Source organism: Pterocles gutturalis, unplaced genomic scaffold (assembly GCF_000699245.1).
Source record: "Pterocles gutturalis isolate BGI_N339 unplaced genomic scaffold, ASM69924v1 scaffold52747, whole genome shotgun sequence".
Classification (NCBI taxonomy): domain Eukaryota; kingdom Metazoa; phylum Chordata; class Aves; order Pterocliformes; family Pteroclidae; genus Pterocles; species Pterocles gutturalis.
Window position 1 is genome coordinate 56 of NW_010109741.1, and position 19,592 is coordinate 19,647.

The following is a 19,592-nucleotide window of genomic DNA, read 5'->3' on the forward strand; positions in this document are numbered from 1 at the left end:
TTGCAGCAATAGCCACTCAGGGGTATTATACACTATAATGGTGGTGGATGGTTTTTCCAGGGGAGATTTAGTGACACATTACAAACAGGGCAATGCCAAATCCAGACCCCTCCTCACTGAGCACATGAAGGCAGGTGCCCAGGGCCAGCTCTGGCTTTTCAGGCACCGGCTCCTGCTGTGGCCACAGAGGCAAAGCTGGCCCTGAGCAAAGGAGGGGACTTGCCCATCATGGACATGGCAAAGGGAGCTGAGGAGCTCCAGACCCAAAGCCATGAGCTCCGATAGGCTCTGCAGCAATTCACAGCTGCTCCTGCAGCTGATGAGCTGATGCATAAACGCAGCACCTGTTACACAGTATGTTGTGGCCAGGAAGGTAGCCTTCTGCAGTCAGAAAATGTGAGGAGAAAAAGCAGGTGATGGAGGTGGGGAAGCTGAAAGTTAAACTAAAAGATCTGCATCCTTGCCCTAGCAGACCCGTGCTCCTCCAACCCCTGCAAGAACAATGGCAGGTGTCAAAACAGAGGAAGCAGATTCAGCTGTCTCTGCCCCAAGCCGTATGCTGGGACTGTGTGCGAGAAAGGTAATTGCTCTTCAGCTGACTTACTCTCCTTATTTTGGTAACTAAGGTTACTGTCACAGCTCTGTCAATGGAAGTAAACACAGGGCTTTTTAAACCCACTGTTTGCTGGGGTGAGGGTTCTGACAGCCCACCGCAGTTATGTTCACAGGTCTCACACTTTTAGCTCCTCCTCCAGACCAAAGTCTGTCTAAAGAGGTAACCAGTAAAATAGACTGTGCAGAAAGTGCTCCTGTCTCCCCTGCTAGGTGGGCAGTGGTGAGCTGCTAGTGAGTCCTGCAGGTTTTTCGCGTAGATAATGTGAACAAGAAGGGAAATCCCCAGTCCAGACCAGACAGATGAAAGTCTCACCAAAGCATCGGGGAAAAGCATGTCTTCCCACCATCCCTGCGAGGGCACAGCTCTAGTGCACACACAAACACTGATGGAGTACCTTGTGCCTCTGCTTCCCACAGTGAAGGACATGTGTTCGGGGAAGAGCTGCCACCGGGGAGACTGCCTGATTACATTAACCCCACCTTACTATCAGTGCAGCTGCAATCACCCCTACAAGACACCCGACTGCCGACGAGGTGAGCACAACCCCATCACAAAAGGCTTAACTGGGCACTGAGTGAATTGCAGTGGGGATGGCATGGCGAGGTCACCTCCCTACAGATGGTCAACAGTGGGACATCATGTGCAGCCCCCCGCAGAGGCTGGTCCTGCCCTGCTCATCCAGCCTGAGTCTGCTCTGGCTCCCACCCATGGGGCTGGTCATGCGTGGCTTACAGGGTGGTGGTTCACCCACTGGTGAGACCCCCAGTGTCAGTGTTTTTCAAGAGTTCATAAGAACTTGAAGCCAACAGGCTAAGCAGGAGTTTTCCCCAGTTTCCATCAGGTATGTGAGTGACTGTATGGTGTTCAGCAGAGTGACAAGGCTGTTCTGTGTTTCCCACGTTGGCAGCATCTTCACCGTGCAGACCAAACCCATGCAAAAATGGAGGTACCTGCATACGGCACAGAATCAGATCAAAATTCACCTGCAAGTGCCCTGAACCTTTCCGAGGGAGATTCTGTGAGATCGGTACGTCACAGTTCCAGAGGAGAGGGGGTGAAGCCTCCAAAGAGCCAAGGGCGGTCTTCATCCTGCAGTCAGACAGATTGATGCTGTCATCGCACCAGGGACCTGACTGCACCTGGGGCACTGGCCCCCTTGGGGAGAGTGTCAGAGGAAGAGGCTGACTTCTGCAGCCACCATCAGCAAAGCGACTCAGAACGGTTCCCATACTGATGTTTTCTAAGTGTGCTTCAGCAATGTCCCACTGGTACATAATGAGTGAGCACAGGATTCCCAGAGGTTGCACCTGTCCCACATGTCCTTAAACACCCAAAAGATGATGTAGTGAAGATTCATGTCCATCTTCCTGTGACTGCCCAGGCTGGGGGGACAGCCACTGGCACACAGATAGGTGGCCAAGGGTGTGGGATTACCCCAGCCTGCAAATAGAGCCTCTTCCTCTGCAGCACCTCCATGGGCACCATACTCCACGTTTCTAAGGAGAAGGATTTGTTTCTTTCTGTTTTAAAAGGTGATTGCACTTCAAACTCCATGTACTACCTGCTCCACATTTCAGGTGACTTTTCTTCCACCTCATCTACAGGTTACGTTCACAGCCCCCCAACCTTCCTTTTGGTGCATCCATTGCCCTAGTGTGATAGCAGCTATGTGCCCACTTCTGTCTAATCCTGACAATGCCATTTTTTGGCCAGGCCAGTGACAGAGAGATTCTGCTTTGGCATTAAAACACCTCTTTACCATGCAAAGGCATTTGAAGTCAATCAAGCTTCAGGCTGGACAGATGTTGGGACATTACTCTTATTTCTGGCTTGTGTAGTATAAGGGTTATCACTACATGACCCAGCAGGTCCTTCTGATCCTCCATAAAATAAATATAGGGCAAGGAAGGGGAGGAAGAGGAACCACTTTGGGCAAGGAACAACACAAAAGTCATATTTATATCAGAATTGTCTTCCTACAGGACTAGATGATTGTTATGGAGAGGTCTCCTCTAAGTACAGAGGAAAAGTGAACCAAGCAGTGAACGGCAAGACCTGCCTGCACTGGAATTCCCATGTTCTCTTGGACTACCCTATTAATGCCTTTATGGAAGACGCTGACTCTTATGGCATTGGTGAACATAACTTCTGCAGGTAATATTTTGAAGAGGCAACTGTAGAGGTCTATGTCAAAGAGAGCACTGAGGACAAACTGCTCATGAATTTGGCAAACTGGCGGTGATAAGATCTCACATCTTTCTAGAGAGTCCCTGTCTATAAAACACCAGGATGTTAGAGCTGCATTCCCTAAGTCATTGTACTGATGTGAGGCTTCCAGAAGCAGCCCTCATTCCCCTGAATCAGTCCCTCATTTTTATTAGGGTTAAGATAGCTACAGGGATTGTAAAATGGCAGAAGCCCCACTCCCTCATCTCAGGCATCTTCCTTGTCAAATCTTATGAAAGCGTATCTTTGGAAGTTTGACTCTCATATGAGAGCATGAGGCTGCTGCCCTAAGCATCCTCAGCTCCTTTGGTGGTTTCATGGAGATTTCCCCATTCCTGTCAGCTCATGGTCTCAATTTTCCCCTTCAGGAATCCTGATGAGGATGAAAAACCCTGGTGCTACATCAGAAAAAGTCACAAAGTGGAGTGGGACTTCTGTGATGTTTCACCCTGCTCAGGAACAGGTAAAGAATTAGAAGGGAGCTGTTTGGCAGCGTGTAGATGGTCCAGAGCTGCTCCTAACACTTAACTCCTCCAGTCTGATATTATCTCTGCTGTCTCTTCCAACGCAGCTGAAGAGACCCCACAGCCAACAGACAGCCTGACAGACTCACCTGGATCAAATGAAATATTCAAAACATGTGGACAACCAGAAATACAAAGGACACTCAAGAGGATCTATGGTGGAGCTAAGACTACAGCTGGCAAACATCCCTGGATGGCATCTCTGCAGACAAAGACTTCAGAAACGAGTCGACATTTCTGTGGTGGAGTGCTAATTAAAGCCTGCTGGGTTCTGACTGCTGGGCACTGCACTGAGTAGGTGCATGTACTATATCTAGGGTAGATAAACATATAGAAATCAGGGTGGTTACTAAAGGCAGTTTGGAATCCAAATTATTTGCAATCCAAATGATTGCTGGGAATCAAATTGAAAGGAAAACATGCATATGTGTGAAAAAATGAACACAGACACGAAAAAATATATGTACTTGAAAAGGGTACTTGGCAGAATAACAAATTAAACTTACCCCCCGTTCACCTAAAATGAGCTAAAATAGTTGTGTGAGAGGAAAAAAGGAGGAAAGTAACAAGGTTTTGAAATTCATAAAAGAAAGACTCCATGAAAGCTTCAGATGATATTGGGATACCATAGGCAATATCGTAAATTGCATCATAATTAAGATCTCCAGAACAGCCAAAATATTAATTTTGTTTTCAGTTGTTTGTGTGCCAGCTAGCTTAGAATATGACATTTCCTTCAACTTTGAACAGGTTGGAAACCACCGTCCTTGGTAACTGGTAACTTACACTCTGGAGATCATTGCAGCACAGATGACTTTAAGTGTGCTCAGACAATGGCAAGCGATTGTTCTCCCATGGCTCCATGAGTTACTGCTCATCATCACAGCCACAGTAAGAGGCTGTGTGCACACTGCTACTCCACCCAAAAATGCAAAGAAAAGAGTGTTCATGCAGCACTAAATCACTTCATTTCATAATTGCAACAAGTTAAAAGCACATGTATTATCCAACACCACTGCTGCCCTGACTAAGCCCTCCTGTAACAATCTTAGGGAATCTTCTGGTCACGTTCTATAAGAGGAAGCAGTATCTTGACTTCCACATTCTAAAGGTGCAGGTTTTCACCACCACTGATAGACAATGTCTGTATGTAATATTTTTTTTTTTTTCAGACAACCAGCAGAAAACCTCCAAGTAGCCCTTGGAAAGCAAGACCTCAAGAAGAGAGAGCATCATGAGCAAATATTTGATGTGGAGAAGATCATCGTACATTCCAAATACAGAGAGAGGAATGGTGTCCCACACAATGATATTGGTAAATCCCTTTTATTGAATATTCATCTGGCTCACCTCCAACCTCAGCTGTTTGAAGCATCTCCCTCCTACTAAAGTCAACGTAAAATTCCTATTGAGACCATATTCTGGAAATAATTAGACCAAATTGTGGTTTAGACCCATTTGAATCTTCAGGGTGTAAATTGCGATGGGCAGGCAGAAGTCACTGGGTGGGGGAGCAAAACAACAGGGACAGGTCCAGCATGTACCGTAAATAGCGTATCAGGTACGTGCAGCACTGCACAGGGTTGTGTCACAGGCAGATAATGATGGCTAGTGGTTAAAATTAGCTACAAACATTTTTTGGTTTTGTTTGTTGTCTCTCCAGCACTACTTAAATTGAAGCCAGTTGATGGTCACTGTGCAGTGGAAACAAAGTATGTGAAAACAGCATGTCTGCCTAACTTCTTCTTTCCTGATCAGACTGCCTGCTTCATTTCTGGATGGGGAGAGACAGAGACAGGTATCAGTGGGCTAGCTGGATTTTGGGGGTACCTGTGTGGCAACATGAGCTACTAACTTCAGTATCAACTGCCAGATCTACATGTGGACCTAGGCACTTAGTGAAACCAAGACGTGGAATTCAAAACTATGGACAGCTAAACCCTGACATTGAAATTACTCATTAGCAGAAATCTCCAACTGCTAGACCAACCAAACCTTTAGGAGTTCTGAAAAAATCCCTGATGCATTTTTTTTTGCTTGTCATGTGACACACCATGTCATGGTTTCATCTTAAGCCAGCAACAGAAGCAAGAAGGTATCAAGAAAGAGGCTATTGTATAATTTGTGTGTTTCAAGACAGGACCAAGAAAGACGGGAACTTTCACATGGTTTTCCAGCCCATTGCGTCAGATAAATCTTTTCAGAAGCAGCATCTGGATCTTCAGATGCAGTGAAAAATTAAAAAAAAATCCAAAGCTTTTCAAGTTCAACCAGCTCTATCCAAAACCTTTCTTGCCCGCAGTAAATCCTGAGGGGAGAAATTACTATGCTTAAAAAAAGATAATGGCAATTTTCAGAAAAATGCATTTTCTCATGTTCTGATTGATGTGTTGCTGTAAAGCAGCAGAAGGAAAATGTGTCACTGAGGCTGCAGTAGGTGTCCTAGTGCTTTGTGACTGATACAGCCTGATACGATACATAGGACCAAATTCTCCCTTCTGATGTAACTCTCATTGAAGTCTACAAGAGACAAGCATGTTCATTTGATCAGATGCACCAACAGAATTTAATGGACATTTTTTAAAAGTCCCAAATAAAAAGTCTCTCTTAAAAAGGGTACAGGGAATTTTTTTTTTCCCCAACAAAGAATACCAAGTACCCTGTACATGTTCAAACTAGATGGCTCCTTCTTTGAGCAAAGCTATTATTAGCATTTCAGGAAATCACTGTAGAAATGGAATATTTCCTGAAACTCAAGCACAACCAAACTTATAAACCACCTTTAATTATCTACAGATGTAATGCTTTGAAACTCGGGCTATCGCCTTTAGATGTCAAGTTATGTCTTTAGATTCACTGTAATTAATCATTGCCTTTAAATATTGTATGATTTTCAGTTTTCATCTGTTTCATTAGCTTGAGTGTTAAAACATCTAATGGCACCAATCTGAGAAGTGCTGAGCAGCTCAAAGTCCCACTGGGACCTGTGGAAGCTGCAGAAAACCAGCACCTTTGAAAAGCAGCATTACACAGGTAGAGCTGATCGGAGCCGAATTCTGAATACCTGACTTTGCTTTTATTCAGGCAACAACGCAGTGTCCTGAGTGAAGCTTCCAGACTCCAAATCTAACATTTTTCATTTCAGATAGATACTTTTTTTCTTCCCAGGCTAGCCCATGCATCCCTCCTGCTATTCCCCCTTCCCATACCAATGGGAAGCACGCTTGTATTTTGAACAAAGACAACATGTAACAGGACTGGGAGGAAAGTGACTCAATTTTTTTTGGTGCACATCCTGTAGATGAAGTATCCCGTCAGCTGTTAGATGCCAATGTCAAGCTGATTTCGCAGAGGGAATGCAATGCACCCGGAGCATACAATGACATGCTGGATGAAAGCATGTTTTGTGCAGGAAATCTTCAGAGACCCCGAGCTGATTCTTGTCAGGTCTGTTGCTTTTTTTGTATTTGAACACTAATTTTTTGTGTAAATAGTCAGGCTGTGCAGAGTAATAGCTGTGGCAGGGTGCTGCATATGTATCCGTTTCTCCCATCAGTGTATTTCAACAGCCATCATCTCTCTTCAGTACAGTTTGAGATGTATATCCCTAGAGCTAATGTTGTCACTGTCAGCCACAGGCAGATCTATGGAAGCTAGAGACTATCCTGGAAAGTTTGGCTTCTGAGGCAGTTTGTCATAATAACCTGAAAACTTGCACTTTTTTTCTCAGTTTTATTACGGCCTCTGCCATGAGCATCAGTTATAATCAGATGTTCACTGTCAGAGCTAAGACTTGCAGGGAACCTCAGGATTGATATTTCTTTTCATTACACCTAGTGCAAAAGTGAAGCAAGTCCATATTTATACTGTTGTAAGATAGGGAAGAGGTTGAACAATGTTTCCTGAGGTGCTAACTACCACTGCAAGAATGCTTCACAATAGAAAACACCAATAACACAAAAAATGCAACCAACCAGCTCAGAATAAAGCTATTTTGAGGGGTGTGGGAGAGATCAGGTGTTTTAATTCACACCAAGGATTCCATAGTTATCTTTCTGATCTCAGGCTCTTAATGCCTGGTACTTTCATGCCTGGGAAATTTCATGTAGCCTTGTCAGATATACATCACAGACTTAAACAAACAAAAACTTACATCCAAAAAGTCTGGTGTCATTTGACCTGGTTCCAGAACTGCAAACCTGCTCATGGACTGAGCAGCATCTGATGGTACATCCGACAGGAAAAGAACATCATTACAGCTTCAAAGTCATGATGGGAGAGCAGCATTCTTATTTTGGTGAATGTTTTGCTTTGTGTTTTGAACATATGTGCTTTTTCTCATCAGGGGGACTCCGGAGGCCCACTAACTTGTGTAGAAAATGGCTCCTACTATGTGTATGGTCTTGTGAGCTGGGGTGATGGATGTGGGTTAAAGAACAAGCCAGGAGTTTATACCCAGGTGACAACATTTTTCAGTTGGATTAAATCCAAAATTCGGTCTGAGTCAAGGTCCCTTCATTAGGAGACAGCTTTGGAATGACAAATGGTAAGCTTGAGATATTTACGTATTTTTATCATTTCCCCAAATGCCTCCTCTTCAACCAAAAACATTATCGATATTTCCTCATGGCTTACATGGGACATCCTTCACGACCACCTTGAAAATAGTCTTAGAGTGTGTGCTAGAATGTCAGTGACAGTCTTCCTGTTGGGTGCTTTGAAATAAGCCCACATTTTGTAGACAAAACGTATCAGAAAGCAAAGCAATTCCAGTTATTCCCCAAATTAATCAGAACTTCAGTTGCCAATGTTTTCAGTTTTGGTTTTCAAGCCTTGAAAATTCTGCAAGCTTAGTTGCTACCACCATTTCCCTCTTTCACCCCTGGCTAAGGTGTGTTTTTTCTGCACTTATCAGACCCTGACACCTCAAAGATCCTAAAGCCAGCACCATTTTTCACGTACATAATAACCATCATACGCTTATGTTTGCAAGACTATGGCCATTGGAATTATCTGAGGAGGGAGGATCAGGCAGGAGAATTATTTTTAAAAGCACTTCTGTAGGGTAAACAACCACAAATTCAATCAGTGATGCATTACAGATTGAAAAAGCAAAAAAAATTTCAATTTTAGAAGTATCCACTTTATTCCTCATTAGAGGGTAATTACTTACTATGCTCTAGATCTACAATGCATATATGTATTTAACTTCAACACCAGTGAGACCAAGGGGGTATTAAATCCCATTTAAAAATATGGGTCTAAAGCTATTGGATAATTCTTGGGTTTTCTTAAGTTTTGCAAGACAAATTGTGTAAGTTTTGCTCAATGATTCTGCACAGAAATGTGAAAATCAGGGGGCTGGTATTAAATCAGGATATAAAGAATAGACGTGTTTGTGAAGAGTCAATTCGTTTAAAATAGTAATGTCCTTTTCATCTGAATGCCAGGGTTTACAACCTTCTCTAAGCAGCTACCCAATCTATCAATACCTACCCCTTTTGCAATAATTTCTAACAAACTAATTCTGATTTTTTGCTTTGGAAGATCTGAAAAAGACTGAAGAACTAATTGTGATCTGAATACGTCCTGTTGATCAAGAACAAATTCTCTGATGCCAGCTGAAAGACATGCCCTTGGTTAGTTAATGATAACTTTGCTCCCACTGGCCTTTGTCTTGTTCATCTGTTAAGCCACCTTAATCACGCTTTTGTATTCTTTTTGGTCAATGGTGCCAATAATCAAGGAACATAAAACTCTCCAAAGATTACAAGTATGGAATAAGATTAGAATTAAAAATTATTTTATATTCTACCAATCAGGTTCATTCATGTGTAGTAAAAAGTTGAGCCTACCAGTCACCTAGTATTAATTTCATTTACAGCTTTAAATAAATACCAAATTCTGTAATACATACAGGGTTAAATCACAAAGTATCCCCACAAAAATAAAATTATCAGATATAAATTGCAATGTTTAGGTTGCTCTTTAAAACAGAAAGTTCTTAGATATCATCTATTGTGCTTCCCAGAAAACTGGAAAAGCTACAGGATTTGCAAAACAAGATGAAAATCTATGTGTTATGTCATTTGTCTGTTTACTTCTGATACAATTGCATTTTCCTTCTCTTGACTTGCAGAATTTCTGAAGCATCAGGGTTGACTGTGACCTGCTGACATCCTTCTGTCTCCAATTGGTCCTGTAAAATCAAACCCAAGTAAAGTGTGAGGACAGCCAGTGGAGAGAAGAAGGTTTTAACTATTATTCTATAAAAAATATTTGCATATTAAAAATTACCAATTACTGTCAAAACAAATGAGCATAATCTAAATCACTGCTCTGCACTGAGCAAATCTCTACAGTGGAAAAGTGCAAAAATTTATGTAAATTAGATACTACAAATACCAAAGGACTGAATATGCTCAAGTCCTAATTTCTAATCTGAGCCCTAAATAAAGAGCAAACTAGTAAACACCTGAGTTCCAGGTGGATTGCACACCTGTAGATTTCCCTGGGATGGTCAAATCATTATCACGCATAGGGCTTATGAAGACATTTCATGCAGTCACCACTGCCTGAATTTCTCAGCCATAGTTACAATTTATTTCCTGAGTATCTTTTCAAATGGGAATGTAAATCATAGACATGTCCTGTTTCTCTTGGGCTGTATTATTGTTTGACTTGTTGCCAAAATTAAGATCTAAATGAAATAAGTATTTAAAGTGCAGAGCTTCTCTTTTATTGTAACTTGATGCTTCCTAACTGTATAGGCTACAATGTCCCTGTGTGGACTTTTACTCTCTTGTGCCGGCACACTGCAGACTGGGAGTCATCCCCGTGGAGAGAGAGAGAAGGAAAAACTAGAACATCCCAGTTTGTAATTTCTTGCCTCTTGAGCTGGACAGAGACGAAGGAGGCTAGAGCATTCCTCCTTTGCAAAACACCTCCCACAGCACACATTATGCTGTTAGGAGTCTACACTGAGCCTGTCTGTACAGTCACCAGTGGAGATTACATGGCAAAGCATGTTGTTTTGCTAAAATTAGAAAAAGACAAGGGCAGTTATTCAAGGAGTCCCTTCCACCTCCACTTCTGCTCTCTGTGGAGATACCAGGACACTTGGGAGACCTGACAATATCCACAAGTTAAGGGAACAACTTCTCATAGTATAAGTTTTATCCCATGGCACTTGCTTGTCCCTATAGGAATTCCTCATCCATGACAATACTGAATTCTCTTGAGAGGCTCCCTCAAATTAAGGTGTACGCAAAACCACAAAGCTTCATGAGGGAAGTACACGTATTCTGTTCAAATAATGGAGAGAACCGTAGTCTTCTGAAAGCCATCAAAAGCATTCAACAGGATGTGTGCCTGCCTGCTTTCTAAAGAGCAGAGCTGTCGGGATTTGTGAGAAGAATGGTTTCCTCTACTTACAACTCCAGGTCCATACTGAGCAGAAGCACCTTGCAATGCCATTTCCCGCATGTATGCCAGCTCAGCAGCTCTTCTTGCCATTTCAACTTTGTAAGAACCTGGGGGAGTCCAGCCAATGCCTCTGAGCCAGTTCAAGTCAGCTTTGTATTTTACCTGAAAGAACGAAACATACGCCAGTGTGCATTATTTTGTTTGACTCTAATCAAACCACATGCCCTGGGTGTTCAAGAGAGGGAATATAAAGAGCAACAGGGTCAATAATAAGAAAATTGTTCATTTTCAGCAGACTGTAGTTCTTTTAAGTATGAGATTTTGTTGATAGGTAAGGTCTGTGAGGCACGTTGCTATGGACAGTTCCTAGCACTTGGAAGGACAGTATCGCTCAGCTGTACTTACATCACTTTGCAGCTTGTAGGCCTGCTTTGCATGCTTCACATTTAGCTGCTCAGGATCACAAGTGTATTGGTGCAGAGGCTGTCTGTAGTTAACACTGCTTGCAAGCTGTTGGCTTCTCTTAGCATGGAGGAATCCTGGCTGGTTGAGGTGACTCTGGAACTGTGCCCTGTTTTGGGCATATCCACTCCGGTATTCGTTGTCACTCTGGAGTTTCCCCACTCTGAGGACATGTCTGATTTTGGGATCATCATTTGCACTGAGGAATCCAATCTGCTGGCCTCTGTCTCTCAGGAAGGCTTCTCTGTATTTGTACTGCAGGAAGTGCAGAGGAAAATCTCATTTTCACATTCAGGTTGCCTTCAAATTCCATTATGAAATAACTTACCCTCACTAGTTATCAATAATACTTCCTGTAGTGCACAAAGACCAAGCGTTTGTTTGATATCAAACTGTATCTCCTACTCTTACAAGATACTTTAGAAGAATGGCCTTTGTGTTAATTTTTAAAGGAGTGGAGAGACTTAGGGAGCCCAAAATACTCATCTCTCAAAAGTAATTAGAGGTCCTCTTATTATTGCACTCTTGGATGCACCCAATACACAGCTTAAGAAATGAAGCTCCTCCATCTTTAGATTTCTTGCCAACTGCGGTCTTCTGTGTTCAAAGGTGACCCACTTTATTCCAGACCATGCTTTAACTGTTAATAGCCTAGTACCTATTTTATTTAACTACATTATAATATGCCTCCTTCTCAAGAATAACTCTTTGAAGTGAAAGAGAGCAGTCTGTTATTGGACATTATTAATGGGAGTCTTTAACTGGAACTCTGCACTTAACTGACATTTGGTTTCACTGGGTCACCAATTTTCCCAAACCAGAACAAGGTTCACTTACATCAGAATTCACCCATTTTTGCAGAGTTGGTGTGGCATGGGAAGGGGGTTGGGAAGTGTTTGAAGTAGAAAAATTCTTACATCACTAGCAATCTCTCTTGAAGCCTTTGCTGTCTGGAATGGGATGGCATCAATCCTGAAATCATAGCCAGATGCCCTTGTCTGTTCCCAAGATGTTTTATACAATTTCTGTGTTGAAAAGAAAAGAACAAAACAGACATTTTCCCCTGCAGTTTCTTAAATGCAGTCCCATAACTGCAGTAATAAATGTTTTATCCTACTGGGCTTATTTATATCAAGAGTCATCAGTACATCTCCAAGGTTTTGATCCAGTTCTATAGCACTTCAACTTCTTTTCTATTCACAGTAATAAGTCTCATCTGAAAAGTGCCACCAGGGTTTCCTTTTGTATTTGAATGTAGTTGGTTTTGATGTGATTTAATTTCTATTAGAAATTGTGAAGCATCAGTCACATCAATATTGCAATGATATTGCCCTTATTCTCTCTTTTGATGCATCCACTTGCAGTGTCTTGGGTTTCGTGGCATCATAATTTCAATACCAGTTATTTCAAGCTTTTCAAATGATCCCTGTCTCTATCCCCAGCCACATGTGGCTTCATTAACTCACATGGAATAACAGCCAGTTCTAACATACTTAATGCGACTTTGAGGATGTGAAATAAATTTACATCCTGAAAAGAAACTGCTCTAGATTTGGTTCTTCTTCCATTAGTAGCTCTCTTAAAATAGCTTCCAGTCTGCAGGTCCTGCTACCCAGCCATGGTACCTTAGCTGACACGTTTGGTTGTGCCTTTCTGATTTTATTCATTTGCTTTCTGTAAACCTTTGATTCATCCTTTCTGGGTTTTGTGACCATATGAAAACAAGCACAAAATCCGTTTCACATTTCAAAAGATACTCCTCTGTTTCACTGGTGAATTTAGTGCTAGGTGGTGCTTAATTTGAAGGTAAACTGAGATGACAGAAATCCTGCAAAACAGCCTGGGTAGAAGCAATGCAAGCATTACTGTACATCCTGCTAACAGGTCTAGGGCTGACCTTTAATTTGGCGTTTGTGTGCAATCACCCCTTTGCCTTTTTACCTTCTCTGTGGCTTCAAAGAATGTAAATCCTATTTGTTTTTTTCACCTATAGAGCACCTATCACCAAGCAAGGAACTCAAAAGCTTCTTACAAACTGAGGTCACTCTGACCCTGAAGTTAAAGGCAACAGCTATTTAATCAGGGGACAGTAGATTAGGACCAGACTGAGTGCCTCTATTTGGGATAGTGTGGAAACAAAATCCCTCTAAAGCAATTACACCCACTAATTCAGTTGCATCCAGGTTGATGACAACTGTGCCTAAGGGAACAGCTCAACACAATGTCACAGATTCATGAAGGTAGATTATATATAAAGAGGATTCTCCCTCCCCCCCCAACCAAACATAAGTAAAAAGATTTAAATTTGTTACTAACCATATCTATACTGAAGGACTGAAATAATTAATAATAGCTTCCTGCCCTAGAAAGCAGAACCAATTCTCAAAAGAAAAATCAACATTTTTTCCTGATCCCTCCAGCCCAAACCTAGCAATAGGTTGGTTGCCCACAGCCTCTGGCTTTTTTAGCTTTGGCCAAGCTCAGAGAACCTGGTTTCTACATATACATGAAAGTTTTTCATTCCCAAGCAAGTTTACCAAGTCAACTCCCCAAAGTAAAACGTTTACTTACATCACTGATGTAAAGTGCATTCTGGCGGGCTCGGATAAAATCTGGATAATCAGGAGGCAGGGTGTACCTGTGCCTGGCTTCAGAGTCTCCAGCCTTGTACAGTCTCTGTGGAGTCAAAAGTCATTGAATGCAACTGATACTGGAAGCAATGTCAAGATTAATTCTTTTAGGCATTGTAGTACAACAAAAGTTAAGATCACTTATAGTAAAATGAAACCTACGTCACTGCACTGGAGGTAGCTGTTTTTAGCATGAATCAAATCCGGAGAGTCGACCACAGTAGTGAACTTCAAACTTTCTGGTTTCTGACGGTACTTTACCTGAGAGTGGGAGGAGGCAACAAAAACAAACAAAGGAAAAAAACCACAGGATGTTTCTGTTAATGATGTTTCACAATACCAAGTGTGTGATAACGGGAGTAAAAATAAAAGCCACCTTCCTGAAGCCACAGTATCAAAAACATACTGTTCTGCTTAAGTCTCAGCTGCCCTTTCAGCTAGGGAGTGGGGATGCTGTTGCATCAATACTGTGGTGCTCAGGCACCAAAATTCTTTTGTGCGTGTGTGTGTGTGCAAGAACTTCCCACTGAAAATTCACATTCAAAAAGCTTTCAAACACTACACTTTTGACAGCTCATAACTTTTCTCCATTAATGCGTGATACTGAGCAAGGAAATGCCCCTTCAGTGGGGTTGTCAATGCTGTATCTTTCTATATCACTTCCATAACCACCTGCTTAGAATTTCATAATGGAGTTTACTGCATTTATTTATTTATTGCTACGTGTTTTGTTTATACTCTTGTGTTTCATTGGGAATGGAAAATATTCAGCAGGTGTCACACAGTGGACTTGAATCTCCTGTACTGCTTCTTGGTAACTTACACCTTGTATAAACAGGCTCCCACATCAAAAGGAAATGATAAGCTACATTCGTAAGTGTCATGTAACAAGGAGCCTTGATGGTAAACAATTCCTACAGATGTGCTATCCCATGAAAGATTTATCAGTTACCTCACTGATGAGCTCTCCAGCCTTCTTCACACTTTCTATCTGCGGAGATCTCAGAGCCATCCAACCAACTCCTTTCATGAAGTTCAGGTCTGATTTATAGCGATGCTGTTAAAAATAAAAATCGTTAGGTATCAGTTTTATATCCACAGCTATTAAGGTTTTTTAAAAAGACTCCCTGATTCATATTAACATTTTGAGGTTTTTCATTTGCCATGCACATATCACTTCGTAAAGCCAAACTGTTTGCATTTGTTCATTCCACCAGGAATTAAATAATGCATCATATGCAAGTTACAAGAGAAGGCCCCACGAGTGAATTAGTATGACTCAAAGCAGTAAGTAATAACCTGTTTGTACTGGGCGTAAAAGAATCCCTTTTGAAATAATTTTCTGAGGTGAGTTCAAGTCAGGAATACTAATTATTTTATCTGGTGCACGCTTCTTCATTAACCCCATTTCTAGGAGGACACATTACTCTTTCTTTACTCACATTAAAGGCTTGCTCTGCCTACTAATCCAGTAAAGACAACAAAGCAGAGCCAATAAATGTCAAAGGCAGTAAAGTACCCCCAATCCCAACAATTCTGAGTTCCTCACAGTGACAGAGGCTCACTGTGTGACTTTAATCGAATTATCCATTTTTTTCAGGGTTTGTTTTTTTTTTTCCCCTGTATGCAAAAGGACAAAACCACCTTCATAATTTCTCTGGATTCTTAACCTGTGGGGTCTAAAGACAAAGAGCCAAGTGCTGAGGTCCTCATTCATCTCCTATCCTGTCCCTTTGCAGGCAAGCTCTGAAGTACATGCTGTTAGGGTCTAAGGACTAAGTCCCTGGAAATGCTTCTTTCCTATCTTGTGAGCCACCATCACATGTCAGTAAACAGTAAACCCTGCTTACCTGGATCTAACTACCTGTATGCCATCTGTTAGGCATTACAAGAGAAGACAGGAATGGGAGTTGGAAAGGTAAAGAACTGCATCTAGCAACAGCTTCTGTACCATCCCAAGAATATAAAAAAAGAAAAATATGGCAATGAAGAGTATATTTGGGATACCAGATAGCAAGTATAATGAGTAAGAAAGAAGGTTACAGGCTCCCTGGTGCTTTGATTGCCACTCTGACTTTCATAGCTGTAATATCTGTTAACATCTGCTCATCAAATCTGATTAAATAAAACAAATAACCCATCACTCTGTCTCACATAAAAATCTAGCTCTCTGAAGACCTATCAAGAGTCAGCATAACTTTCTGAACAACCTTTTTCAATTCCTTGCTGAATCATTCATTCTTTTTTCTTACAAAACAAAAAACACCCAAAGAGAGCTTCTTGCTACAGAGCAGCTAATGACACTGGACCCTAAATTGTCAAAATGCAGCTACCTGCATCCATGCAGCTTTACACATGCACTCAATATCTACATCTGTTTGAAAGCACATACAGACAATGGCTTGTCCCTGAACAAAGGTATATATCAAAGTTTGTCTGAACTTACATTTGCACAAACAATTTCTGCAAACACATCTGGGGAACTGGCTATTTGATATGACCATTTCTGTTTGCAAAACAACCTTCTAACATATCCCAAATAAACCTCTGAGCATTTAACCTTCTGCTCAAAGAATTCTGCATGTAGCTGTGGCTGTGAAACCACTGACTGGTTGTGATCCAAACAGCTGAGAGATGACTGTGTGTATCTCTCAGCTCTAGAATAAGTGATGTGGACCACAGTGATTTTCCCTTACGTTCATAACACAAGAACCTCTGATTCACATCTATAAGGAGCAAGCGGATATCTTGCTGCTACACATACATAAGTTTACAAATGGTCTTTCTAAAAAAACACTGCCCAATGTCAACATACAATTTGTGCCAGTCACTCAAAGCTTTGTTATTGCCTTTACCTCACTCTGTAGCATGTGAGCTCTTTTGGCCCATTTCATCTTCATGTCTTCTGGGAGTGCTGTAAATTCATGGAGCCTCTTTCTGTAATCTTGATCACTCGCTAAGGCCTGGGCTTTCCTGGCATGGACAAGATTCACCATGTCCATAGGCAGATGGTAGTGAGACCACACTTCCTGAGATCCCTTCTTATACTCCTGTTCACTCTGTAATTTGGCAGCATGCAAGCAATGCAGCAACCTGGTGTCATCCAGAACACTTTTGGCACCAATGTGCTTTCCTCTCTCCATCACAAAGTTGTGTTTATATTGGTACTAAAAATAAAAAAGAGTAAAAGTGAAAAAGCACCAAACTTAGACTGGCTACTCTAGCTAATCAACGTATGATAAGTCACTGAAATGTCTATACTGTCTGTAAAAGCAGGCAACATATGCAGCGCTAGAAAGTAATTGTCTGAATCTCTCAGTGCTCTCAAATTTAAATACCAAAGTAGTTGCAACATTTAAGTTAAGCACATCTCAATATGTTCTGTGAATATGCCCAAAGCATCGATCATGTTTAACCTCAGATCATGTACTTTTATTATCTCTCATATAATTTTATTCCCATTGCTAGAAATGAGAACATAAGAGAAACAAACAAAAGACAGAAGAAAAAAATCTAAACAAAAGAGTAACATAATGTACTCTGTAGCCTTCAGATTTGCAAATGCCACACAGCTATTTTAAAGAGTAAATTCAGTTTTCCTGGATCAATAACTATGTTGAGAAGCCTAAGATGGTGATCTGAGCACAAGAATAAGCACCAGCAACCCCTCATTCTCATCTTAGCTGGGACTATGACCCTCCCTATGATCTTGCATTTATCCTCTCTGTGAAATAGTGATGATGATGATAATGATTATTTATACAGCATCAACAGAGTGCTTGGAACTTTAAAGGGAAGGCCTGGGCCCTGAAGAGTTCATAATGCAGTTGAAATGGGATAATAACACTTATCTACCACACAAGAGAGTTGTGGGGATTAAATTACAGTAGCTAATGTTTATAAAGTGCTTCCAAGATGAAGGGCCAAATTCAGATCTGTTGTAAGTGGATGTAATTCTATTATGGACCTGTACCCTTTAGAGCAGATCTGAAGCCATAACCAAAAGCACTCTGCAAAATATGGTTAAGTATACATTATAAGTTACAGCTAGAAATATTTGCTTCATAAAACAAATACACATGAAATATATTCATACTTTATCACATTAGAGATGAAATCTGCAACTAATTACTAGAAAAAATGAAGAATGTTTTTACTAAATTTAGTTTAATTGTCAAGTTTTTCTTAGAATTTGTTAAATTTCTTGTGAGGAAGGGATATTTGAGTGTTTTGCAAACAACTATCTAAATTAAAGGATATTTTTAAGAGCAAGAAGATTTGTTCCTCTATTTTGAAATTAAAGAGACACATGTTCACAGGACCATCTACTAGTTTTCACCTCCTAACTAGACAGGCAGCTCCTGATTTCAGAGATTCAAAGAACACTCAGCTTCTTCTGACTTCATTTCAATTTAGGAACACTAAGCACTTCCAAAAGTCAGCTCAAAACAGGGTGGACAGAATTAGTGGACACTTTATTATATGAAGAGCTGAAAGTCTGGAAAGGAGCAGAATCGCTCAGATTTGTCCATCTGCAAATACTTTAATTCACTAGCTACTTCCCACTGGAAGATGTTTAACCGAGCTTGGTTCCCGATTAGCAGTGATTCTTCCTCTTCTTTTTTTTTTTAATTCACACAAAGAATCTCATTCATAAGTAATATATTCTGTCTCACACTTGTCTCACATGGTTATAGAGCTGCTTTAATTCAGTAAAACCTGCTTTAGACATTGTTTTACATGAAGTTAACAGAAATTAGGCAAGAAGGAAGGTTGAATCATTCAACTCACATCACTGGCAATTTCTCTGGAGGCTCTGGCAGTCTGGAATGGGAGTGCTTCCATCGTCAGCTTGTAGCCTTGAGCACGTAGATTATACCAAGATTCCCTGTATTTTGCCTAAAGTAGGAAAGGCACATGTAGATTGCTGTTTCACTTTTAAATGCACAAAGGAACAAACAAAGGACCTTCTTTCATCTGTTATTCTGCATTACAGTCTCATTCTTCATAATCAAAGGATTTTTTAAAAATTATCTTTGGGAAATCCTACTAACTCAGACAAAACATGTCTCACTCTTTATGTAGATTTAATTTACTCATAACTGTATACATGAGAAAGGAGATAAATATCATTGTAATCAAATCAGGGGAAGCATAAATAGAATAGATCTAAAAAGCTCTCTACTTATTCATCTTCGTTGCCTCTGCTCAATTCATCCTCCATACTAAATACGTATAAGAAATACCGAACAAATTCTCACATCACTGAGGTTGGCTGCATTTATTCTTGCCCGTGTAAACTCAGGCAGACCCAGTGTTGGTGTATAGTGATGCCGACCGTCCTCTCCTGCTGCTTTATACAGGCGCTAGAAAAGAGATCGGAAAAAATCATTGCAATTCATTTTCTCTATTGTTTCAATAATATAACACCAGTACTTAAGTTGTTTATGATTATGACGTCTATAGTCAGCCAGCATAAAAACCACCTAAGAATATTGCAATTACAATTGCATGGAGGAATTTTTCTGCATAAAAAGCTTTTTTATACATGTATGATGATGCCAACCCACTACATTCTTAGCCTTGCATTGATATGTTCCCAGCAGGCCAAAAGTGGACCTAAGAACATTAAGGATGCTATGAATCTGTGTTAAATAAAAGTGCAGGCATTTCTGGTAAACTGTCTGTATTTTCAAGCTTGTATTTTTC

General features: G+C 41.0%; 2 protein-coding genes across 2 annotated transcripts in view; one reads left to right on the forward strand and one right to left on the reverse strand.

The window, feature by feature from the left end:
* Positions 1 to 469: 469 nt before the first annotated feature.
* HABP2 (hyaluronan binding protein 2) lies at positions 470 to 7,888 on the forward strand (the record flags this gene model as incomplete). Its single annotated transcript, XM_010073055.1, has 10 exons — positions 470 to 580; positions 1,033 to 1,149; positions 1,524 to 1,643; positions 2,599 to 2,770; positions 3,211 to 3,305; positions 3,414 to 3,660; positions 4,539 to 4,681; positions 5,030 to 5,164; positions 6,668 to 6,813; positions 7,712 to 7,888. Coding segments are annotated over 10 exons (1,463 nt in total), but the record flags the coding sequence as incomplete, so codon positions are not given.
* Positions 7,889 to 9,143: 1,255 nt separating this feature from the next.
* Positions 9,144 to 19,592, reverse strand: part of NRAP (nebulin-related anchoring protein) — a 50,504-nt gene continuing 40,055 nt past the window's right edge. Inside the window, exons 33-42 of the mRNA XM_010073054.1 lie at positions 19,145 to 19,249; positions 18,675 to 18,782; positions 16,739 to 17,050; positions 14,836 to 14,940; positions 14,046 to 14,144; positions 13,825 to 13,929; positions 12,171 to 12,278; positions 11,197 to 11,508; positions 10,801 to 10,953; positions 9,144 to 9,565 (exon numbers count right to left, since the gene is read on the reverse strand). Coding sequence (XP_010071356.1) covers positions 9,464 to 9,565; positions 10,801 to 10,953; positions 11,197 to 11,508; positions 12,171 to 12,278; positions 13,825 to 13,929; positions 14,046 to 14,144; positions 14,836 to 14,940; positions 16,739 to 17,050; positions 18,675 to 18,782; positions 19,145 to 19,249 — 1,509 coding nt within the window. The 3' untranslated portion in view covers positions 9,144 to 9,463. The remainder of the gene's footprint in view (positions 9,566 to 10,800; positions 10,954 to 11,196; positions 11,509 to 12,170; positions 12,279 to 13,824; positions 13,930 to 14,045; positions 14,145 to 14,835; positions 14,941 to 16,738; positions 17,051 to 18,674; positions 18,783 to 19,144; positions 19,250 to 19,592) is intronic.